This window comes from Folsomia candida, unplaced genomic scaffold (assembly GCF_002217175.1).
Source record: "Folsomia candida strain VU population unplaced genomic scaffold, ASM221717v1 Fcan01_Sc002, whole genome shotgun sequence".
Classification (NCBI taxonomy): Eukaryota; Metazoa; Arthropoda; class Collembola; order Entomobryomorpha; family Isotomidae; genus Folsomia; species Folsomia candida.
This window is the reverse complement of record NW_019091194.1, coordinates 15943220-15968483: the sequence shown is the minus strand read 5'-3', so window position 1 is coordinate 15968483 and position 25264 is coordinate 15943220. Positions and strand designations below refer to the sequence as shown.

Here is a 25264-nt window from a genome sequence, read left to right as displayed (position 1 = left end):
ATGCAAGTAACGTACTTCAAATAATACCCACACATATGCAATACGTACGTACGCCGTTTCCGTTAATTTGCATACCTCAACAATTATGCATCAAAGGGTCTTGTAATGATCAAACCAGATTAAAGAGAAAGTTTATTTTTAGACGCCGTCGTTTAATGGGTGCATATGTACTGTAGCGTATTATTATTTCCTATCACCTACATAAGTATTAGTAAATATCTGATACACGTATTGATCGTACATATGTTATACATGTGTACAATATCCTGGTTAATCGAAGCTAACTGCAACTAAATAGTTCAACTTGGTGAACACAACAGTAATATATTCAAGTACCTTCAATTAGACGTACACTATTAAATACTACATCGTTAATACTAATAAATATGCATGTATATTACATGTTACATACATCATTATATGCACTAATAGTCAATGTAACTTAGGATTAGCTTATGTAGCAATACAATCAAAGAAATGTGCATTATTCTCTTAATGCGGACTGTCACTCTGATTCGAAAATAATTTCCATCATCTCCCTCATCACCGGAGCCATTGCAAACTAAAAGTGATTGAGACAAATTATGATTTATGAACGCGAATTATTGAGTGCAATTTTTTTTAACTTACGGCCCAAGTTTCATAGCCCTTGGATGACAAATGCAACAAATCCTGATGATACAGTTCAGTGACCAAATGATCCTCGATATAAAAATATCGACCCAAATCGAAAAACCACACCATGAGATCGTCATCCTGTCATTGTTTTGGAGCAAAATTAAACGGTATTTTTTGCATGTATGTACATGCATGCAGATTCTTGAGTTTAAAGAAAATGAGGAGTGGAATTTTTACCAACTGCATTATCAGCTTGTTTATGGCGTTGACTCGCTTGGTCGCTGTGTCAGTGGAGCGAGGAAGGATGCCAAGGAGCAAAATCTTGGAGTGAGGTAATCGACGCCGTAGCTCAATCACTATTGCTTTCACTCCCTTAAAAATTTCCATGTCTTTGTTGTGCCCAAAATTGTTTGTTCCAATGAGAAGAACGACCATGAGGGGGTTCAAGTTATGAATCTCTCCGTTCCTAATTCTCCACAACAAGTGCTGGGTTCGATCGGCAGGGACGCCATAGTTCGCAGCGTTGTACTTGGCGTAATACTTGTGAAATGTGTAGTTTCCGTCCTCGTTCCATTCGTGGGTTATGGAATCACCAAGAAATAATAGTTTGATGTTTTCAAAGTTTTTCTGAGAATGTTCCACGTGGGACAAATGCTTCTCTAACCACCACGCCTCCTTTCTCGGGCTTGGAGTGAAAGCATCGTAAGCTGTAAAATTGAACTAGGATAGTTAGTAATGTGATGCCAATTTTAGACGAAGAATAAGTATAATTGTATATATTTAATAACTGTAAAACTTACACCCCACATTTTTGGTTGGGTCGGATGACTTCATACAACCTGATACACAGTTCTCCTGTAGGTGGTTGAGCAGGTAGAATATCAAAAAGATAATGACGAGAAACTCCATAATAATAGTGCACAAAAGTAGTGGTACATATGTTTCATGTCGTGTTTCTTGACGTGTGGATATGTATCTATGCTCATTGCAATTGCACAAAAATATGGATTGATATGGGTGAAAAAATTATGGGGTTAATTTAATTTATAGAATGGACAGTTGTTGAATTGGTCTTATTAAGCAAAGCACGTGTAATTTCGTTGATGTAAGTTAAATTGATCATGAATAGAGATTGGCCTTGACAGAAATCTGGAAGAAGTTTGACATGTTATCGACTTGAGGATCTGTCGGTGCTTTTCTTTTGTGTGACTTGAACCATCGCAGCGAAATGCTAATTCCTCTGTATTGATGGTTTGGAAATATATTTATTTTGCATATTTTTAATATTTATTTTCATAATTTGTCTGATATTTTTTGTATATAAGAGTGTGTGTGTGTCATAATAATTTATGTGCTTCTTACAATGCACATGTCAGACATGTTTCGCACGGATCTTCTTGAAACCAGCACTAAAATATCAAGAAACTAAACACAAACAATAGTTAGTATGACATTTGAGCACTTCTGCAGAATTCGCGAAATGACGAAGGTTTTAAGTTGGCAAAATCACGAATTTTCACCATGCGAAACTATACGGAGTTCATCTCTCCGCTTTCCGATTTTCTCCTGCGCTTCTCTTCACCAGGTCATCGGTTTTCGCCTTTCATTCAAAATTGAGTTTATTAATTTCCTAACCAAGTTTTCAACCAATTTTTCATATTTGGCTTTTAAATAATTTTTTAATAATTTTTAATATTTTATGGATCCAATTAAGTTCCTATCACTGGAAATTATTTTTCAAAATTGGTTCACAAAAGTGGATTCGATTTTTTTTCTTTAGCGTTGTATGTTTTTAAAGATTTTAAGGGCAACATCTTTAAAAACAAAGTGAGATGTTAGCTCTTACCAACTTATTACACGTAGGAAACTTGGTATATTTGTTTTTCTTTTGTTCAAATACAAATAAAAATAAGCAATGTGAAAGAAATTTTTAAAAATAATCCACTATTCTCATCCAATTTTTTTAAAAATTCCACTGATAAGAATTTAATTTTCATCTTCAATATTAAAAAGTGTTAAAAAATTATTTAAAAGCCAAAGATGAAAAATCGGTTGAGAACTTGGCTCGTAAATTAATAAACTTAATTTTTCATGCAAGGTGAAAACTGTGAACTGATGACCTGGTGAAGAGAAGCGTAGGAGAAAATTGGAAAGCGGAGAGATGAACTCCGTATAGTTTCGCATGGTGAAAATGCGTGATTTTGCCAACTTAAAACCTTCGCCATTTCGCGAATTCTGCAGAAGTGCTCAAGTGTCACACCAAATGTTATTTGTGTTTGGTTCTTTGATATTTTAGTGCTGGTTTCAAGAAGATCCGTGCGAAACATGTCTGACATGTGCATTGTTAGTACAGGTTATAAGCTTTCTCTGAATATAATAAACAAAGAAGGTAAACTACTCGCTATCATCGGGCTCCATAAGTTTGATTCTGAGTGTTTGGCAGAAGATAATGTTTCTGCGTTCCGAGATTTTCAGTTTTATGGGATATTGTCCCTGTGTTCCAAACAAAATTGTACTTACAAAACCGTTTCTGATTAAATAATACAATGTTAAAATAAATAAATGTTTACAGCAGGCAGTTCCCTTCCAAGGGGAATAGTTGTGCTGTAAGTGTAGCGAGTTCCAGACTGGATTGGACATGGCATGTCTTGACAAGCGTTGGGTTTCAGTCCTACGAATAATTTTATAATCTCATTTGATGAGTAGATATTATGTAATAATCGATTATGAAAAGTAACAATAACCCCTGAAAATCATGTCCACTCTTGACATCCAATACATCCCAGCCTTCGGACGTCTCACATTGACGGTCGGAGTGAAGTCAATCTCTATCGTGGCGTTGGTCCCTTTCCTCATCTTGCATGGTTCTCCATCGTCAGCCTCTGCACATGGGATGACTCGGATTTCGTGAACCTCGCTCTTAACTACGTAATCAAAATTTTAGATATCTTCGTATCGAGGAAAGTTCACCAGAAAGTGTCTTTTGTGCAAGATCTTGTAAATATGTTCGACACTTACTGTTGCGTGCATCAGGCCCCCTTGAGCACCGAGCATTCTCAATCACCTCTGCTGACGAGTAGGCAACGGTGAGCAGGATCACGATTGCACAAAGGTACTTGAACATTTTAAAATATTTTATTCTGCAAAGGGTGAGATTGTAATGTTCTTTTCGGCTTCAAATGAGGAAAGTCAGCCAACGTGATCCTTGTCGCTGGTTAAACGGACAAAGCGAAAATTAGTGAATGGAATAACGAGGCTTCCAGACGGGCACAGTGGAGAACTGATGATGAGATGACGACTCGCTAATTGAATAAGCTGCCTCATAAATAAACGCCGATTAATTTTGATTTAGTGAGTTCTGTCACCAATCAGTTTGACCTCTGTCTCTAAGCTGCTGATAACTTTCTTGGAATCTGTTTGGGACGACTCTTGGAGCAATAACATTAACGAATAAGTATTATGAAACACATATTCTCAAAACAGATCAATTGGAAGACTTGTTGTGGACACATTATCCGTGCAGAAGTAAACATGCTTACGTATGTGCATACATATTCAGTAATGAAAGGAAACTATGCAGTGTGTATACGTTTAAGTAAGCACTTCCAGTAGAATTGTCGATTAATGAAATGAAATTACTCAACACAAAATTTTGAGGAGTGTAATGGGCTGATTATCGTAAGTAATTAATTTATATGAAGTAGGTAACTAGTTAAATTATATGTTGTGCAGTGTCCAGTTTGCATACCAAGTTACAGAACCGTACATATGCCAAGATGAGGAACGTAATTTTAGAAAGTTTATAGTATTGGACTGGCTGTAGTTTTCCTGTCACATGATGTTCTTAAGTGGTAGTTATTTTAATGGATAGAATTATATTGACTTGCCATGACATGTGCATAGCTTATGCTGACCCATCCACAAATTTATTTGCAAATATTTTGCAAATCAGTACAAATATACATCATACGAAAGGAAATCATGACGTGATACTTTATAATCTCTGATATAACCAACAATAAATTATGAAATTTGGAGAGCAGTCAGGTTATAATTTTTGATAAATAGTATTGGTTTATTTTTACGTAAAATTCAACACAAAACAAAAATAATACATATATTTTTGTATAAATATTTTTGCCAAAAACGTAACTTCCTATGAAAAAATATACTTTAATACAAAAGCTAACCCGGATAAGATAAACTAAATAATTTATTTATGACAGGTTTGAGAAGAAGTTACAAAAATATGTAAACATGAATTCATAAAGCTCTGTCCACACCTTTAATTGTGCAAATATTTTAATTAATTATGTATCAAATCTAACTTTGCAATAAAATAATTTAAGTTTTAATTATGATTTACGTGCTATTATGCACACGTGCAATCTGCAAATGTATGAATTATGTTTGCGTCACCACTTGAAAAAATAAGAATGAATCCTTTATACTACGTAAACGCTAAGATTTCCAGTATTGTGGTTATTGGATGGATGGTGTGAATCATGATGACCATGATACCCAGGCTTAAGACATATTTGAGCTTCTTGCAAGATGCGAAGCCTTGGCCTGCAAAAATATAAGCAATATATTAACATATTTAATTTACTAGAGCTGATTTGTATATAGTTAAGAACTGTGTATCGCATACATACCCCATAGGAATTCCCATTTTGTTGAGCCTCTCCTCTGTTAAATAAGGTAGCTCCATGATCCCAATTCGTTCTTGCTCAAATGCTGAAGCGTATTTCTGGCAAATTCATGGCAAATAATATATGTAAGCACATCATACGAATTGTTATGAATAATGTAAAAACGATATGTTGAATCGGTGACTCACTTCGTATCCCAATTTTTTAAGAAATATACGAATGAGTGGAGGTTCTATAAGGAGAATTAGAAGAGTGAGTTTAATATCTAAGTACCTATTATAATTTAAGCATTAGTATTTACCATCCCCGAAGAATTGCGTCAGTTTTCTGACACGACATGGATTTGTGAGTGAGGGCAGCGCATTTCTGAACGCCGTCCAGTCAGTTTGGTTTGCACAAGGACCTCCACCATGGCGTCCACTGGCAGCTCTTGTAAAGTTTTGCGATGCTGATTGCGCACTATTTTTGACAACTTGATTCCGCAATGTTGCCAATTCGTTTCGAATGCTTTCCATTTCCTAGAGACACAGAGAACAGATTTATGAGAATTGGTGTGTATAAGAATAAGTCTAATTTTGACCACGCATACATACCTGCACCATAAGATGTTGAGTTCGCATTTCAGAGGACAAATGTGCTACACTTCTACATGGACCATGGAATTAAACAAAACAAAATGAAAATGACCATTCGCATGACTGATAATAACAAGATTTTTAATAAATATAAATCATACCTTGCCAAAGTGACGACATGTGACTCTAATCTTTGGAAGCGTCGGTTGATGCTCTGAACACAAACAATTTTAATTATAGAAAAGTTTTCACGTTGGGAACCCTTAATGTTCCTCGAGGGAATTGCATGTGCAAAAAAAATAGAGCGATTCTGTACCTTCAAGTCCTTGACTTTCTTCTTGTCCTCCAGTTTGCGACTTCTATCGCGAAAAGGCCTGCTGCTAACCGAACTAGGCAATGAAGACATGCTACCGTAAGGACGCCGTTTGGCTGCTCTCAGGTCGGCAGTGTTGGGCGGATACTTGTGGTTTCTTGAAAATTTCTTTTCTCCTAAAACTTTCAGCACCTACAAATTAAGAATAAAATAATTACACATCTGCACATATTAAAGATAAGGAATGTGGCAACTATCGCACTGTCGACAGGTGAGCTTTTCATAGCATACCTCCGTATACATGGACTCCAAACTTTCCAATTGCCGGCGTATAGCGTGAGCATCAGTGGTGTCAATTGTAGTGCTTAGATCGTCGTCATCTGTGGTGAACTCCGTGTGACCATCAAAAGTCTCAAAGTCCAGCCCTGTGGTTGACGTTAATTCTCCCGTTTCATCTTGAAGAGAGTTCAAAAGCTGGCCTGTCAAATCAAGTTTAAATGAGAGATAAGTTTCAGAACTTGATTAGACCTTATGCCAAGTGTTGTGAATGTATACCTAATTTGGTCATTGCGTTCCTTGTAATTTTGGCACCTTTTAGAGTTTGCGTAAACTCTTTGGGTCGACTTCCTCCTGCCTTTGGACTCTTTTCAGGAACTCGTGGTCGATTATTCGGCCATCGCTGCTGCCCGCCGGCACCAGAATTGGACCTTTGGACCTTTGCAGGAACACGAGGTGACTTAATTTTGTTTGCCATTGCTCCTGCCGCTGCTTGACTTGTACTGGGCCCAGAAAGAAGTTCTTGACTTTGTCGAACCGTCTTTTTGGCACTTTTAAATCAAGAAAAAAAAATAATAATTGACGAATTTGCACTATGATTAACTAGGATTAATACACAATAAATTTACGACTTACTTGTACGCATTGAGATCAAAGTTTTTGGACAGTTTTGGGGATTGTTTCGGAGAATGAACGGCTTTGGCATGAACGATAGGAGAAGCAGAAATGTCGGCCATTCCGTGTCCTGTTTGTGGTAATTTGCCTGATCCTGTGATCGCATTTGTATTTGTACCATTAGTATTTCCACTAGGATGATGCGGAATAGTTGCACTGCTGCTCCCTCCTCCGGGCTGAAATTGCTTTGTGACTGAAGGGGTGGATGTGGAAACCCCACTGATTAATCCGTTTCCTACCGGAGGTCGACCACCACCCGGCTTCCCGGACTTGGAATTTCTTTCAATTTCTAAAATGTGCCTAATTTCTGGCTCAACCAAGTCAACCCATTGTTCAGAGTCATTTCCTACAGAAAAAACAGAAGAGGAAACATGAATATTATCATAAAGCATAAAAAGTGGATGACATTATCCTCGGGTTTAAATGGGATTTTAAGCCGAGGCGAATGACTATTTAATCGCTTTGAAAAACAAAAGTGGCGATTAAAAGAGACATGATGAGTGTGAATTACCACCACTTTCATAACGCTTCGGCTAGGAAACTACTCATGTTTCCTATATGCTCACTATAATGGAGGAAGTAAATGTGCAGTTGGCAGAGAAATGTTGTCTTTCTTTTGAAAAGGAACTGGATTTTCAGTTAATGCAATCCAACCCAACCCAACAAATGGTCATTCGAATTATGCATTCATAAGTAAATACAATAATACATACATGCATGCACCAACATGGTGACAATCCTTCCGTGCTTTAATGAACCTATTATTTTCGCCCGGCAAAGGTATTAAATGCGCAAAAAAGTAATCCCACCAACTTGTAACACGTCAGCAATTACAACAAGAATGCGTTGAACTCTTCACACATGTGTACGTATGCATGTCTTACTGCCAAATGTGCTTTCTCACCTGAGGATAAGCTGTCGGCCGCATTTGGTCTGCCGTCCGCAAGCCCATGATCGCCAGGGTCCGAGTTGGAATTCAAAGGCGATTTTGTAAGCATGACAGTGCCCAAACCGGAATCCGTCGTGGTGTGACTTTGACCACTTCCAACCCTCTGAGGACCACCCTTCTCGCACTCCTCGCTACTGCTGCTGTGATGGTGCTTGTTATTATTACTGTTATTGCTAGCACTATTGTGTAAATGGTGCTCCGCGGCCACGGAGAGAGCAATGTTTTGCAAGTCAGTAGTAATTTGTTTCAATTGATCACTCTTCACTTTCGAGCAGGACGATGGGTTTGCGGTAGAATTCGCTTCCAACAAGATGCTGCTTCCTGCATTTGTCTCCATCGTTGCTGATGAGCCATCGCCATTCTCCCTCTGAACAGAGGGTAGTGGGAGGCCTATCGTGTTCATTGATCCTTCCGGTGAACCAGGTTTTTTGGAGGTGGGCAGTGGCGGTGGTTGGTCGTTGTGGGGGTGGATCACACTCGAACTTTGATGCTGATGATGCGTATGGGACCACTGCGGGTGGTGCTGATGGAGACCAGAAGCATGAACTTCTTCACTGCTCCGACTTTCACCAGACAGGACGCGATTCCCATTATAACTTCCTGGAGATGACAGTGAGCTTTCTACCATTTGTAGGCCGGAAGAAGAATTGGAGTTGGAGCTACCAGGGCCAGGTTTGACACCGTTGTAGGACGAACGTCCCATAATGGGGCCTTGCGGGTGTAATAACTGCACTCGGGATCCTCCTTGTTGCTGCTGTTGAATACGACCTGATGATGCATGTTGATGATTTTCACCTGGATACACTCCAGCAGCGGAGGAAAATTGTTGCACTCTGTTGTACACGGTGGGGTTGTGGGAGTGATTGAGGCCTGACGACGAGGAGCCCCCCTCCATCAACTGATCTAGTGCCCTCTGCGCCCTTTCCTGAACAACCACAATCTCTTTCTGTTGTTGGTTCCCACCATTGTTCCCAGAAGAAAATTGCTGCATCCCATTATTATTATTTCCACTATTATAACTTAGTTGCTGGGCCTCGTGTATCGGTCTCAGCTGTAACGAGTCTTCCGTCAAATTGGACTTCAACGTACTTTGCTGAATCGCTTTACGAAAACTCGTGTTAACGTTTTTCCTGTCGTTCATGTTCGGACTTCGATAAGAGTTGGGAGGGGGCATATTATTTGCAGAACTATTTCCTGAAACCTGCTGAGGGTAGTGCGCAGAGGAGGGTCCGTTATTGTTGTTCCGGTTCATCATCATCCCATTGTAGGAACTATGTCCGTTCATTCCACTACCGGTGGGAGCTACGTTATTGTTCGGATAAGACGCTGGAACTCCCATTGTAAGATCAATATAAGAATTGGCTGTATTTTGATCACTTCCAGGAACCACCGTATTATTATTAACACCACCGTTCACCACATTATTGAGACCCTTATTGTTGCTGCTATGATTATTTGGATTACTAATACCCGTCGTCGCACCACCGAATCGTGACGATATCATATCTTTAATGTGGTTATATGTTTTGGAAGGAAATAATTTGGAATCTTTCGACTTGTCAAGCAACATCGGATCGGTTGAGGCAGTGGTCGTCACTGCAGTTCCAAAAGTGACTCCTCTGCTGCCAGGGTCTCTCTGGTCCAATTGTTGCTGTTGCTGCTGTTGACCAGTTATTGCGGTGGAGAACTGCTTGTGACTTAACATGGGACTTTTTGCTGCGAGTTGAGGGTTGGACCCGTACGATCCACTTCCGGACCTGACGTTATTGTGAAGAACCCCTCCGTTTCCGGTAGAACTGGACGGGATTGAGTGAACTGATAACTGGGATAAGTTTTGTTGAACTTGGTGTTGCTGCTGAGAGTGTCGGTATTCGATAGCATACCCACTGCTATTACTTCCACCAGTTGCTGTTGGAAGTGGCCCCTGCAACCCATTGTTGCTCGTGTACTGCTGCTTCTGCTGTTGCATTTGCGTCGTGTAGGACGAAGAGGGATGCTGTTGCTGCTGCAAGAAAGTTAACACCAAATAAAATTAAACAATGTGTTGGATTATTATTATGAGAAGGAGGAGCTCATCAGTTTGTCTCAAGTTGGCAACCAATTCACGTAGAGATTCACAACTCTCGGTTGAAACAGGCTTTGGTTAATGCGAGTAAGCAATTTACATTGTAATTGCTTGAGAAAGAAAGGATTGCGATAAGGCAGGATTGGATTGAGTGAGGATGACAGGATCAAATTGGCAATATCTGATAAACCGATAATCTCTTAATGAGCAATTCTTATTCATCTCGATATACCTATTGTCGTCTACAATAAACAAAGCAAGTCAATTATACACGCCACGATCACTGCTGGCTGCAACGCTATGTTATTATTATACGTGGAGGAGTTAGGCTAACTACTTGAGGAAAAAGTGAAGCCAAATAAAAGCAAGCAGCAGCTACGATGAGTCAGGATTAATTAAAACAAGTTAATCATCCGTAAAACATGGCTGAGTATGTAAATACTAAGACAGCAACAGATTTGAGTGGTGCAATTGTTTTTTATTTGGCAATATTGCATAGTAAAGAGGAACTTGAAAATACATTTACTTGATGATGTTGAAGTGCATAATCGATAAAAAGTACCTGTTGCATTTGATACGAAGCGTGCATTCCGGTGGTGTCACGATGGTACGCATTGTGAAACTCTCCATTTGACTCCATGGATCTTTGCCAATCCCTTATCGAGGGTGTAGACTGTGGGGGTCTGCAAAAATTAGCAAGTTTCAATGAACCAGTTATTCCATGCATATATACATAATATTTAAATCAGCCAACGCACACAAAATAATGATTATGTCCGATTTTATACATATTTCCTTGATCGTTTGGCTTGCTGAATGCCGATCTCATTTATTTGCAGACAGTCGTGCACACGAAGAGATCAATAAATTATGTTTCTCAGAGCACATTGGGAATATACAATAAACGGAATGATGGAATTTTATCGGTGTGTAGATCATATTCTAAACCGAGTAAGATTTGTGCTCGTGAGATAAGTTTTTAATACTAATAAAAAGTTTGTATAAAACCTACACAAGCGACGACCACCTAGGTCTCATTGTGCTAATCATAAACATCTACAATCGTAAAAGTCACCTCATTCACTTGTGCATGACAAAAAATACCACGATTCGAACCGATACAGGAACTTATTAGATATATTTTGGATGGCTGATTTTTAGCCAAACTTTTCTCCATTAGCTTCAACTTGAAACATTCAAGTTGAAAGTCAATCAAAATTAAATTCATTTCATGTTATGATGTCATGAGTCAGACATCAGATCAAGATGTAGTTGTCCAACTTAATTTGTATGACAGGTATGACGAATGGAGTATGAAATAAAAGTCATGAAAGTCATGATTGGACCAACTTGATGGTCAAATGACTGATATGTATGGAGCTATATCCTACTCACTTGCATTAATAAACATACATACGTACTTGATTACATTCTTTCTGATACATAATCAACAATGTGGAGTTTACACGCTTGGATCCAATCTACTGCCAAATATGTGGGCAAAAAAACACCTAACTGACCGCTGCCGTGTATAAAACACGTGTTACTTGTCCGTTATATTGATTGAGCTTAACACCGTTCCTGGCTGATTGTTGTAACTTTGTGGTTTCGGTGAGCATTATTATGTTACTTTTTTTACACATACACACGATTCATGTACATAGTTACATATGAGCTCGTAATGCTCCTCTCAATAACGCCAAACATCTTGGGTGATGGAGGATGAGATTGTATTGATCCGATTCTAATCTTATTTAAGACTTGCATTGTTCATCAATGTCAGTGTCAAGAACCAAGCAGCAACGTACCCTTTATAAATCACAGTGTCGAGGCTGTCCGTGTTTGACGAGGAAAGACTTTGACTTTGTGAGGTGGACGAATCCGGATAATTATACGATGCCATCTTGCTTCCACCGTTAGCAGAAAAACTTAGAGATGATGAGGATGGGTGCTGTTGGTGGATTTGGCCATTGGATCCTCCTAGATCAAGGGCTGGGTTATCTACGCCGTTCAGACGCCGAGCTCCTTGCATTGATGACATTAGTCGAGTCTGTTCCGCATTGAAGTCCTGAAATTAATTGAAAAAATCATGTCCATCAATTTCATAGATAAATCCAATTTGGGTCGTACGCGTATTGGTGCAATATGTGTAAAGGGGAAAATGGTTCATGCTTCGTAAAGTAGTGAATATGGTGGAATCGAAAAAAGTTGTTTGAGGATTTGTGGCCTGCTGACTCTGACGACCTTTTTTACAGCAATCAGTTAAATGATTGTGTAGTCACTCCTGTCTCTTTTACTTTTAAAGAGATGAATAATGGGTTTAAAATGAGCAGAGTCATTTCGGTCTGGTAAATACGTAAATAATCACACAAACTGCTGCTAACAGGAGCATGGGTCTAATAAATTGACTCAATTTCGGCAATGTCAAGTCGCCCATATGGAACAATGCCATGCTACATACGTGTCATGCTTGGGTGGTCGGAAGTTTGTCTCAAATTGTGGAATTAAATGGGCAAGAGTCACAATAAAGAGATGACGAAGCAAAGTTGACACAACCCAGCAAATCTTCTAGAAAAGGTGAGAATAGTGAAATGCAGAATGCTTTTTCTATTAAAATCATAGTCTCATTTTTAATAGTCTTTTTAAAGGTTAAACATACGTCACTTTCGCTTCTATCATTTTGAATAACTTAAAACTGATAAATTAATGTCTAGTACTTTAAAAACCATGTCCATATTGTCTATATAATTACATAGCTCATGCCATCAATGATATGAAAATAAACTCCCACACGTCTACCAAATTTCACTTAACACGTTATCATCACCAGACATTTATTGCTCCATTAGAACCGACAATCCGGCCACCGGTTGCCAATTATAGTGTCTTCTGCATACTCATTTCACTTCTACGGAAGTTATTTAATGCTCTTTGCTATGATGCGGGTCGTAATATTTTACGATTATTGATCAAAATAATGAATTGCAACAACTGTTTGCTGCAATTTTGTAGCAAAGTATACAAATTATTACATTCCAAAAAGACGGAAATATGTGGAATTCATGAGAATTGTATGCATTAGAGGATCTAGAATGGCACTCTTAATTAGCATATATAATCCAGCTTATGAAAGTGGTTCAATAATTCCATTTGAACTTTATACACACAGAAAAAAAAAGAATGCGACGGCGGTGAGACGACGACGAGTAGTGAAACTTCGTCATCACGTACTGAATGAAGGATAGCAGTCTGCTAATTGTTTTCGTTAGCAGAGGATCGGTGCGACATCAGTCATAAAAATTAATTATCAAGTCGGTAATAAAATCTTGCTGAAATGAACAATCTCCCAACAATCCACATTGCTTTCCTGTTTACAGAACTAAATGCAGTGTCAATTGCAACAAATGCCGTGTATACGACTGTAAGACATGGAGGTTGAGATAAATGGGATGTCACAAGCAGAATTTATCCTGCACTAATCTTCTCTTCTTCCCACTGTTATTAATTACGCACTTTTTTTATCCCTTCCTGTGCATGTGGAAATACGACTTTAATCCAATAATGCAAAATTAAATTCCTCAACTTTTGTATGTATGTATGTAGTATGCATATTCTAATAAATATATTCCAACACATCGCAATATTTCTCGGACAGAATGCTTACAAATGCACATCTACCATCAAGAATTTGAAATTTTTCTGAAAAAAATACATCTGGCTTCTCTTCAGAATTTACGTACGTACGTAGTCGTTACTTGTTCTGTTCTCTACCGAAAAGCAGAAAAAAAGATTGACGTTGTTGGCGCATCATTAAGAGTGCCACCGGTGGTTGAAGAGTTGTGTTCTTCCCTGCTACGTGTCCAACATTAACCTGACCACTTAATACTTTTTGCTGCCATAAATTTCAATTTTGTGACATATTTGCTTCCCAAAATCAGACAGCACGTACGTTACCTTGTAAGGAGCCTCATTACAAGGGGAGCATGAATTTGAATTGCACTGAATTTTCTGAAGTTGCAGGTATAAAAATTTCCCACCCGCAGCATGTAAACTTTTGAGAATAATAAAGACAGTGCAATGTGCTTTGTCTTGATATTTAATTTATGCCTACAAGGATGATATCATAATTTGTGTAATTGCGCATAGTGGCAAATATCCGGTTGCAGGACACAAGAGCAATTATCAACACGTTCTGTAGACCTTATCCATCTGAAAAAATCTGTCATCTTTTATCATAAAATCGCATGCATGGGACGCGTACAGTAATTCATAACACAATTCATAACGATAATTGCAACCTCTCTGAAGTTTTCTCACATTTGAATAAAAGCCACTTCAGCAAAGTCAAAAGTGAATGAATTTCAAAGTCGGAGTATTCGGAAGCGCCGCAATAATTACAATTGCCATGTGATGTAGCTTCCTTTATGACGATTTTATTATTCATCAGGACAGAAAAAGGGGACTGTCTGTGAATTATCACTGAATATGTGTACGTATGTACATATGTATGTACATGAGCTGCTCTGAAATGTATGGGCTCAATGACATGCTCGCAACCACAAAATTTCACAGATAAAAATTTATGATTGATGTATTCGCATATGATTACACATCATCATCACCCAATTTCTAAACCAAGATATTTGTTTATTCTGCCAACCACAGGATCCCGTGCTCCCTTGCTAATAACAAATAAAGTTGCCCTGCACCGTTGTGCTGAAATTCAAAAGCTGAGCACAACTTTGGCATGAATGCATAAGGCTACATGCATATTTATCTACTAGATAAATACTTGAGCCGAGCACAGATAGCGGTGATATTTGTGTGGACTGTTGTGCAATTTTTATTGACCAACAAAAAGTTCGAGACAGGAAATGAACGATTTTTCATCGACTTTGACGGTCGTTTGAGAAACCCAGCCAAAGAGAAAAAAAGAAGTGTCAGCTTCACTTTGTTTGACCAAAGTCGCTAGATCATAATCATGATAAAGGATGAGAAATGGGTTACATGTCCTTTTTAGTCAGGTTTCACTCGAGACGTAAAACAACTCATTAAAATTCACATCATGATTATTGGACATTTATCTGCTATTATTATAATCCTGTCGTGGCACAAGTCGCTGGCTGCATGACCGACTAGAGTTAAATAGAGCATGAGAAAATATAGCAATCGAGTCGTCTCACCTGTATCGCCTTTCCCAAATCCGCACTGCTCGCCTTCGTTATTGGATAACTTGCCAATCTCTGCTGAATATCTTTGGCTGTGTTACTATCCAACGTGAACTGCAATAAATATGCAATGACAGGCAAAATCAATCATAAATTACTTCACATTTCTACATGAGGAAAGAATTATTGGCTTAATAGAAAGAGACAGAGAGAAAGAGAATTAATTATCAACTATGTAACGTTGGACCAGTCAAAAGCATTATTAATCGTAGGAATGGATCAAATTCAGGACTTTATAGAACAACAATTGTTTAATTGAAACGTGTCTTGTGCCGTATGCTGCTCGGTACGATTAAGAAATTATTGATGGAACCTGTTTTACTTGAAAGAAATGAGGAGATATTCTCGTAAAATTGACTCTGATGTCCATCCGTACACATAGAAGAGTAGTTTTATATTTATTGGTCAAATGATTAAGACCTAAAAACTGACATGTTTTCCAATTTCAACAAACTTGGATGCTCTATAAAAGTCAAAACGACCTCAACGTCAGTTAATGATTCAATAAAAATTAAGGCGATCTGGCAGAAATTTATTTCGATAAGTCAACAGATAGCCTGGAACCATTTTGTCCCCTTATAAATACGGTGCGTTGTGAAATACTTGGACCGGCATCTCACCCAGTCACTCAAGATATGTTGAAATGTTAACTGATTTTATACGCCTAGAGCTAATATAATTCTCTCATTTTTGCCACAGCAAGTAAATAAATCAGATAACTCAAAGTAGTTATAGCCAGTGCGTGCGTATAATAATAATCTTGTGAAGAATGGAAAGACATGCATTCGCAGTAATAGACCTGGTCAGACAATGTAGCATATAGAAATACTTTCAAGTTTAAATTAAAAGTTTCATTCTTCGAATATATGAAAAAAGACGTGAAAATGTAAACTCACTGCAAAAGTGTGTGCATATGAGAATACGAAGCAAATATGTACGTGGAGCTGGAATTATACGCTCAAACTTACAGCTTTTCTTTCGTCAGTCCACTCAATTTGTTGCTTCTTAGAGAGTTTTTTATTCTGGAATTTTTTAATGTACTCTGGAGAGAGGACAGGGACGGGAACCTTGAGGTCACCTGTTGAATGGTGACGTGGTTGCCATTGCTGATTAGAACTGCTATTTGGATTACTGTTGACGGGTTGAGTCGTAGAGATGACCACTTCTTTAACAATCTGTTCACACAACATAAAATGGTGATGGTAAGTCGTGGTAGAAAAAACAGGTGTTGACGACGACGACGCCTTGTTAGGATATATTGGGCAGAGAAGTGCTGAGGTTGAACTCATCTCTTAAAATTAGTGGAATGAGTCGTGAATTATTTTGAAAAAGTAATGAAATCATGTCAGTTTTGACATGAGCTTGATGATGATGATGATGATGGCGAAATCTTAAATCTTTTGGGTGGGGCAAATTACCCAACTTTTTTGTTTCACTCTTACTAACAAACAACTAATATATGTTCTTTAAACAATGTTTACGAGATTTTTTACACAAAAAAATACCCTGCAATTTTCACTGCACTTCTGTACATACGCAGGTCAATAAATAAATAAATAAATAAATGTTTTCTTGGGACGAGGGGTGTTCTGCTGCGGCAACAGAAAGGGATGAATGTCAACTAACGACGCTTTTTGCTTTCGACAGGATGGGAATTTTCTCATTTCAATCCGAGCGACATTAAATACCTACAACTTGTTGATGGGTTCGTACTTATTTGCATACGTACATACATACATCATATATCGTCCCAGGAGTTAATAGGGGCAGATATTGTGGAGGGAGGACTTGTGTTCTTGTACATACGTGGGACCATTTTATTGAAAAGGAAGTTGAAAAATAAAGTGAAGTCACCCATGCATTACGATACAATTACGACTCCTATGTATGTTTCAGTTTTGTACAGGCTCTGGTTTCAAAAGTTGGCTATGGATGTGGAACACAATGCGAATAAATAAATGGGAACTGGGTGAGCGACATATGTATAACTTATTCATTCTGGTGCAGTAGAGCTTCGATGTTCAAAAGTAATGTACCACACAATAATCTAATGTGCAACTCTGAGGGGGAGCGAACAACCCGACATACATGTGTACATAGGCAACTTATCAATTCAGGGAGGAAATGTGGGGCAGGCAGGTATCAAGTGTTGTGGGTGCCAATTGGGGTTTAAAGTAAAAAATATTGGTCGTAATTCTTGTCTTTTACAGCCACCAGGAAATTACAACGTTTGCAAGATTGCATGAATGCAAGGGTACAATTCCAAAATATGGTTAGAAAAAATACACCAAATCAAATAAAGACCAAGCCTTTAACAAATTTCGATTTCGTTTGGAAAAGTATCAGGTTATTTGGCGTGTAAAAGTTTTACTGCGCTTCCGGTGCTCTCAACAACTTTTTGATCCTAATGCTGATTGAGAGTTGAAGGTTAAATGAATTGCTCAACATTAAAGTGAGCAACAGCGGTCTGATTTTCAGCACTGGCTTTCAACGAACCCACTAATGAAGCTAACACTGATTAATTTCTACCAATTATGGCCACCATAATTTGTTACATTTATGTTCTGCTCACTCATCAATACCATTACGGATAATCCTGGAAACATTAGTAAACTAAACATTTTTCCAACCAACATACATGGTCTGAGTCGGAATCCACAATCTACCTCAAATACATAAAGTGCACAGGAAATTGTTTAAGAGGGCCGCAGCATCATTCGTGGGAATATTTTGTAAGTGGACCCATAAACGAATGGATTTTACCTCCGTCTACCCAATCCGATGGTCCGCAATGCACCATAATTTGTATTAGACAAGTAAATGCCGACCAATACTAAATATATGCGGTGATGTTGAAGGTTAAATGTAATAATGAAGATGATGATGGACTCACGGGGAACTTTGACGAGTGAATCTGAAGCGAATTTAGGCTAATGGGTGAGTCGGGCACCCCTTGGTGATGAGGGTCGGATGGGGTCACGACGAGCAGCGGATCGGACCTCAGATCCTCTGAGGCTTGCCCAAAGCCGATTTCTCCCGGTGGGGGAACTCTGTATGGTGGTGGAGCGTAGTGTGGATTCTGCTGAGGAGGGTAATGGTTGGAGGAACTATGATTATTGACAACAATTGAGTTGTCTCCCGAGTTTGATGATGAGCAATCGACCAAGTCAGGAATAGCCGCAGAGTCAAAGGTCAACTCCTCAGCGTCCCCGTTCGTATAGGAATACCGACTTCTCTGGCTGTTCAGGTTCAAATTACCGTTGAATGGAAAGTACGTGTTGGAATCTTTGGATTCTTCAATGTCGTGAAGGTGGCGGTGATATTCTCCAGAACAGTAGTCGTCCCCGTTCGCTGGATAAAATATACAACGTAGATAATTAGTAATTTGCATTTTTTAATTGGACCGCAACATATCAAATAAAAGTAAATGCGTAGAAGGTTATAATTGTTGAAGGAAAGGTGCTTGGACGGTACGTTTATGTAAGCTTGTTGCAGACAATTAGTGGCATGCGATATTTTAACTCGAGACCAGCTGCATCTCCATTGTTCAACTATTTATACATTGCATTGTATTTGGGCTTAGTTTGTCGTGATGCGTGCAAATATTTGACTGACCAAAGGACTCGATTTCGAGGAAAGAGCTCGAGGATTGTGTTGTATTTAAATGAGTGAATAAGGATCAAAAAGGAAAGTGAATATAATAATACGACCTGACAATGGGATCAATAAGTGCTAAACATGCAAATGAGTTAACTTAATTGTAACATAGGAGGATATTTTGAAAGGTCGTCAAATTTTGGCAATACGGGAGACACGATTTTTACCCATTTTTAACGTGGAAAATCAAATACTCGCATTGAAAAAATAATTTATTAATGCATTTCAGTTATGTAGCGAGTATGCTTGTAGATAAGTGCAACCATGTCAAAATTGTCTCGTCACTTCCACAGACAGCTATGAGAGAGTATTATGTGGTTGACTATCACGTTTTACCACGAAGAACGAAAGATTTTCTCTGTGTCAGCGACAAAGAAGGGTTGATTTCATAACATTGATAACATGGTGTTGATGAATTGGAAATGTTGATGAAAATTCAGATTAAGTGATCACAGTTCAGTCGCCTGTCTGTCATTCACTCTAGTGCAGGGCAAAATACCAACGACAGGAGAGCTATCCAACATATTTATCAGCTATCCTGAACAATTGAACAACAATGTAGCGTAAGATTGGGTTCGCAGCAATAAAATATTTGGACATCTCCCACTCAAAAGATTCAACAACTTGATTTCATCGCACCCACGCTGATTGCTTTTAAACAATAAAGGATATAAGTAACTGCACAAGACTCTGCTGAACTCATTTTAATTTTGACAGGCTGGATTCTCTATTTATTTATTTACTGGAGGGCTTTGAGGATTATGCAGCTTTTAGCTTAGGAAAGGTGTTGAAATCTCTAGAGACGCATGTACATATACGTATAAAAAGTGGCATGAGAATGGGTTTAGTTTGGCAATGCCACCTGGTCCAATTTACAAATGATTGACATTTGATGCTGTGAGTACACGTGTAAAAGATCTCATTAAAATTTAGGGATTTTCTATTCCCTGTTTGTCATCTACATACGACTAGATTTGTATACACTTTTACACACTTTATTTCCCTACATGGGACGATGGTGGGATTGACATGACAAACTTTTGGGAAGCCGGTTTTCAAAATTTGTTTGATGGGGGAGACTTATTGTGACTTTGTTTGTGGCTGCGATCTAACGGTTGCTACATAATTGTGAGGCTAATGTAAAATTGGTGGCAATCTGTGGTTGTACGTTTGGTTAATATAATGATTCATTTGCATAGAATCGAGTCCAGTCCTAGGTCAACTTTGGCAAATGCGCGCAATCAACCTAAAATGTAAGAACTTTTTTTATAAAACTAGTACACACATTCATAGAAAGGACAAGCAACAACCCAATTTGATTGGAAATGCAAAACTCGGATCATTTTAATGAAGTCGCTTGTGCAATCCATTTTTGAGACGCATGCCAGAATATAATGGTCTCTTTATTGTACAATGTTCTTCTATCTTTGACACACAACTTAAAACATAACGCTTAATGAATTACATAATAAGGATACTTTCCGTAACAAAACGTAAACAACGAACTCTGCACATGTAAATATGTAAATAGAACCATGCAGAACCATGCGGCCATAAATTATCTCACAGCAATCAATGGCTGTGTATTTAGAGCAGATCCGCTTTCCAATAGTGCAATGTAGCTGCTATTATTATTATCGTTATGTGTATAATTACCTGTCGACATTGTTGGTGCAAGCCCACCATTTAATCTTTGATTCGCATTTGTCAAAGACAGAGATCTTCTCAGCCTCGACTCCTGTTTCACCTTTCGTGGCGTGGTATACATTTTTTTGATGAGAAGTCACCTTTAATTGTCTCCTTCGATTATTGTTGTTAATTATTGTAATTTGTTATTTACGATGACCCCATATTTCATTGGTGATAATGGCGATCAAACTGAGATTATTTATCGCACAGGACAGGTTGGGCAGTGTGTACGTAGAAGTAACCAGAAAGTAGGTGGATTGTTGACCAGACCAATTTTATGTATAATTCACGCATTTATTAGCGTGCAGGAATTATTATGCAAGAATAGTGGACGGAACAGATTTTGCAGAACATCTCATAACATTATCACCTCCTTTTGATTTCTGAGACATGCCACTCACTCAATTTAATTTGATTGTAATATGTAATAAAATAAATGGCTGGGGGACCATTGCAGCCAACCAGTCTAGAGGGTATGCACACACATAGGATAAACCTGCACACATACGAAGCATGATAATATTTCAGTTGTTGGACCAGTTCCACGGGGTTTGACTTTTGTTACTTATTTCTTCTCGATTTTTCAATTCTTTTGTAAGTTGGTCATTAAAACACAAAACTTATCCTTTGAGCAATTACAATGGGTGATGGAGAGATGCGATCCAATAAAATATTCAATTTGCCAACACCGTGACATGTAAATATTCATTAACTGCGAGCACTTGACTTTGTTAAGTGGACCGTAATAAAACTGTAACTTATTCCATTAAGGGCACATTTCATTATTGAAAGAGATGGTGTGGCAAGTATTTTATTTCAGTAATTTGTGGTTTTTCATTGTCGCATCGCTCGTCATTACAAGATCAGGATTCGACTGCTTGGTGTAGTGTGTAATATGTCGTTAATTTCAATGGGTGAATGAATCACTTTTTTTTCTAACAGTCTCCCACCAACAATAACAATGGTGTCAAATGGGATAAACAATTGACTGAATTAGAAGTCGCTTCACGTTTTGATTTCAGGCATCAACATCACTCATTCCGAGCGAGTAGCTGTGTCGCATCTCTTTTGACGTTTTCACAAATTTTGTATGACTACAAGGCTGTTGGTTCAATTTTATGGAATGCGAAGAACCAATGATCCGTTTATCTCATGGGTGTGTGGTACTTTGTTTCAGAATCTTTTTTATTGTGGTATGACAAAGGATGCCGAAAAGAAGAGTTGTGAATACTATCTTCCTTTTGTTATAACTTTCTGGGATTTTACACTTCCGGTGATACGTACATATGTGCATGAATTCTTTCTGAATCCCTTCATGCAAAAAAATCCAAACCCTTTTCGGCTTTTTCTTCTGTATTTATTTCCTTTGTAGAATTTACGTAACTTGGTCGGCCGATCCGCGGTTGTCTTATTGAATCAGAAAGATAACACGCATCCTATTAACTTCCTGTTCCTTAACTGCTGCAAAATTGAACTCGGCGTGGCCTGGCTTCATCTTGAGATCACGGAGTGATAACCGAGAGATTTCGAAGGAGATTATTGATGAGGACTGATGAGGAGCAGCTCAATCACTCGAGGAGGACTAGAATGCAAATCCAATCAGTTCAAGCCCAGTTGCAACTTGATCAACACGAGGATCGAGAAGTATGAATAAAATACGTATAATGACCACCACTTGGGAATCAACGGTGGTAAAAATCTCAAAAGTTTGCCAAGACTCGTGTTAAACCTTTGTCTTAGTAGTTTTGCTTCCGAATTATATTCAAAAGCGGCGTTTTTATTATACGTTGATGAGTTATATAGTTGTAAAATATTTTTTTTTGCACTCGCTTAATAATGATGAAGTCTCAAGACCACACAAAAACTGTTGGTTGGGCGCAGCGCAGAGTCTCGAGTTATTTGACTCACTTTTTCTTCAAGATTCTTCTTTATTGATGTCTCTTCTTCTTGCTTGATCGTTTATGTTTAAACAAAACAGCACGGCTGGTTTTGTTTACCTTATTGTCTCGCCTTGACTATTTAACAGAACTGTATTTAAGAGTTTCTCTGGTAGACAAACTTGCAGATTTCACGGGGTGGTGCTACACAATACTTTTCCATTTTTTAAATTCAGCAATCCATTTCTATTTAGGAGAGCATTCGGTGCTCGCCTCTCCAAATCTCAGCACACAATGTGAACCAGTTGACACCCCAGAAAAGACAGTGATCTGAATCTGAATCATGGATCCCACGATTGAAGGAAACAAAGAGTGAGAGAAGACCAATAATTTAATGCTGATCCCATCCATCCATCCAACCTGCCTATCACATTCATCTCATTGTCAGCAAAATAGTGGTGGTAAGGTGGATGGAGAAAAGTAAATAATAATAATAACGTCGAGCACTACTACACGTGTCTAGTGCTTCGTATAATAATGGGGAGGAGGCCACTCTCATGAAATCATGAACAAACAAACTCGAATCCTCGACAATGCTAATATTACAAGTAATATTCTCCTTTTGGTTAGAGGAACTGCATTTAAATCGTAAATTATCAAATTATTTAGCTTAACCAAAGCAAAGCACTTTGTAGGTGAAAAAAAACTCAAGTTCAACCTTCACCAGCACAGACTTTATGTTCTCAAGTATTTTTGTTTACACAAATATTTAATAAAACTACTAATGTGCTTGAGCCATTTTAAAGGTTGTTTCTCTGCAGTGAATAGAAACTTCAATCAAAAGTCAAGAGGGACACAAGGTAACAATCAAGTCATCTCAACAACAGATTGAAGGAGTCAATATGAGCTTTTCTTCTGCATACTCTCCCCTTCAGAGTCCAGGCACCAAGACCGATAGATAATAACACTTATCACAAGTGTGTCACTTATTATTGTAACAATAACCCACAACAATGAAGATAATGATGGGTAATCACAACTGAACTGCACCACGTTATCCAAATGACAATGTGAGATCCTCCTCAATCTTAAACAACTTGAGTCACACAGGCCTCGTCTTGAGAGAGTTGAGCTATTAGATCAAATTATGTATTTCCTTTTATTCGAAGAAAACAAGACGCTGTCACCTCTCCTGTCTTTAAAATCACTCAAACGCACAAGGGCAAAAAGTATGCATGTATATTTCACTGCACATTTTTACCTAAAAATCTGTCTCAAATTCTCCCCAAAAAATGTGCAGCGACGAATAAAGGAAAACTACCTGCAGCCTCACGAGGGAGCAGCGATGGAATGAAATAAATTGAGGTAAGACGAATAAAAGATTACAACTTAACAATCCCTTCTGAATGAAGGAGAATTCGTGCACATGCGAAAGCAAAGCAATCTGTTCACCGCGTTATACATTTATTTCGCTATGTTACATGTCTGCTAATATGCTTGCTTGGTAGGAGAGAAGGATGATACAATTCCATCCACTTTTGCAGTTTGCATCCTCTATCGCATGCAAACTTTTTAACGATGGATGATGACTCAAATCCCTTCTGAACCAACTTGCTCAGACTTCTTCACTTATGTCCACGTACTTACTTATTCCCTACGAGCTCGTCGTTTCCATCACCCGACCCGACTACCTACCAGTTTCTGCAAGGTAAAGGCTTAACCAGTTCACAAGGGGATTTAGTTAGCAAGTCATATTATTCACAGGCAACGAGGAAATTTTTCATGAAGCATGAAGAATTGCTACAAATCGCAGGTAAACGTGAATTCGTCCACCTGAGTGTGGTTTTCTTGTCTAGCAAAAGTTCATTACTGGGGTATTATGCAGGAAAGAAAACTAATATTTACTTTTACAGTTTACATTTTATTACACTGTTTACACTGTTACTGCCTCCTTCATGTTTTGTGCAAATGATGGGAATAAGCGAGGAGATTATGATTATGATGATGAGGGACTTACTGGCAAAGTGAGAGAAACATGGCATTTATTTTATTTCTACGGGTAAATGAATCCATCACCTCGGAATTATTATCGACGCCTCGTGGGGTGAATCGCAGCAATAAATCCAAAATATTTAATGCTGATCCCTCGTGCAGTTTGATTATCCAGTTTGCTTTTTTGATTCGAGAGATTTACGTGGTACATTGCATTCAAAAGTGCTTTCCGAGTCAGTATATTTAAATACATGCGATTGTTCCATGTTTGGCTTTGGTATTGAATTTATGTGTTTCAGACAGGGATGGACTTGAACTTTATGTTACATACATGCACTACACGACCACGAATTGGAAGAGTGCATGCATGCTAACAACAATAAGAAAACGAATAAAATGAAAAGATTCGGATAACAATTGGATGGATAATTTGTATGCTTTAATTTATTAAATTATTCTGCACCTGTCATCGTTAACTCCCTTAAAGTCAATACCTCCCACATGAGTAACGTATTACAAGTTTCTCGCTTGGTGGGTATTACACTATTTTACTAATATGCACACAACTTAAATGCAGCCTGATTCACGCATTATAAAATTTCGTAAAAAATGCACCAAGGAAGAATCCCACCAGAATTCAACCATGTTGAACAATATATTTGTACGTATCTAATCTACGCCTTTCATTGAAGGGCATG

The 25264-nt window shown here is 38.2% G+C and overlaps 3 protein-coding genes across 5 annotated transcripts; all 3 read right to left on the bottom strand.

Annotated features, from left to right (window-relative positions):
- Positions 1-114: 114 nt before the first annotated feature.
- LOC110844475 (platelet-activating factor acetylhydrolase IB subunit gamma) lies at positions 115-1987 on the bottom strand. The gene is made up of 4 exons (XM_022090687.2): positions 1419-1987; positions 856-1325; positions 631-756; positions 115-562 (listed from the first exon to the last, which is right to left on the bottom strand). Exons 1-4 carry the CDS (start codon positions 1525-1527, stop codon positions 506-508), a joined length of 762 nt encoding a protein of 253 aa, XP_021946379.1. The 5' UTR covers positions 1528-1987; the 3' UTR covers positions 115-505.
- A 361-nt stretch (positions 1988-2348) lies between these two features.
- Positions 2349-3972, bottom strand: LOC110844053 (ecdysteroid-regulated 16 kDa protein). The gene is made up of 4 exons (XM_022090164.2): positions 3637-3972; positions 3363-3542; positions 3189-3289; positions 2349-3111 (listed from the first exon to the last, which is right to left on the bottom strand). Exons 1-4 carry the CDS (start codon positions 3740-3742, stop codon positions 3013-3015), a joined length of 486 nt encoding a protein of 161 aa, XP_021945856.1. The 5' UTR covers positions 3743-3972; the 3' UTR covers positions 2349-3012.
- Positions 3973-4672: 700 nt separating this feature from the next.
- Positions 4673-23918, bottom strand: LOC110843514 (uncharacterized protein DDB_G0283357). 3 transcript variants are annotated; one of them, XM_022089480.2, is made up of 17 exons: positions 20665-23918; positions 18245-18702; positions 16320-16526; positions 15307-15405; positions 11932-12191; positions 10686-10806; positions 8014-10063; positions 7071-7455; positions 6714-6985; positions 6450-6637; positions 6162-6350; positions 6007-6059; positions 5864-5915; positions 5572-5788; positions 5459-5502; positions 5274-5368; positions 4673-5187 (listed from the first exon to the last, which is right to left on the bottom strand). In XM_022089480.2, the coding sequence occupies exons 1-17, from the start codon at positions 20774-20776 to the stop codon at positions 5064-5066; spliced, it is 4926 nt and encodes a 1641-aa protein (XP_021945172.1). In that variant the 5' UTR covers positions 20777-23918; the 3' UTR covers positions 4673-5063. The 3 variants fall into 3 exon arrangements, with proteins under 3 accessions (XP_021945172.1, XP_035704529.1, XP_035704530.1); XM_035848636.1 differs by having other exon boundaries at positions 8014-10060; XM_035848637.1 differs by lacking the exon at positions 16320-16526 and having other exon boundaries at positions 20665-23917.
- Between the last annotated feature and the right edge of the window lie 1346 nt (positions 23919-25264).

Excerpts from the sequence above, each read along its gene's own strand:
- LOC110844053 (XM_022090164.2), bottom strand. The coding sequence starts at position 3,742 with ATGTTCAAGTACCTTTGTGCAATCGTGATCCTGCTCACCGTTGCCTAC. Across the intron at positions 3,290-3,362 it reads AGTGGACATGATTTTCAGGG|GACTGAAACCCAACGCTTGT; the intron begins GTTATTGTTACT and ends AATTATTCGTAG. Across the intron at positions 3,112-3,188 it reads TTGGAAGGGAACTGCCTGCT|GGACAATATCCCATAAAACT; the intron begins GTAAACATTTAT and ends TTTGGAACACAG.
- LOC110844475 (XM_022090687.2), bottom strand. The coding sequence starts at position 1,527 with ATGGAGTTTCTCGTCATTATCTTTTTGATATTCTACCTGCTCAACCAC. Across the intron at positions 1,326-1,418 it reads CCCAACCAAAAATGTGGGGT|CTTACGATGCTTTCACTCCA; the intron begins GTAAGTTTTACA and ends TCAATTTTACAG. Across the intron at positions 563-630 it reads AGGGCTATGAAACTTGGGCC|TTTGCAATGGCTCCGGTGAT; the intron begins GTAAGTTAAAAA and ends AATCACTTTTAG.
- LOC110843514 (XM_022089480.2), bottom strand. The coding sequence starts at position 20,776 with ATGTATACCACGCCACGAAAGGTGAAACAGGAGTCGAGGCTGAGAAGA. Across the intron at positions 7,456-8,013 it reads GGCCGACAGCTTATCCTCAG|GAAATGACTCTGAACAATGG; the intron begins GTGAGAAAGCAC and ends TTTTTTCTGTAG. Across the intron at positions 6,638-6,713 it reads GAACGCAATGACCAAATTAG|GCCAGCTTTTGAACTCTCTT; the intron begins GTATACATTCAC and ends TTGATTTGACAG.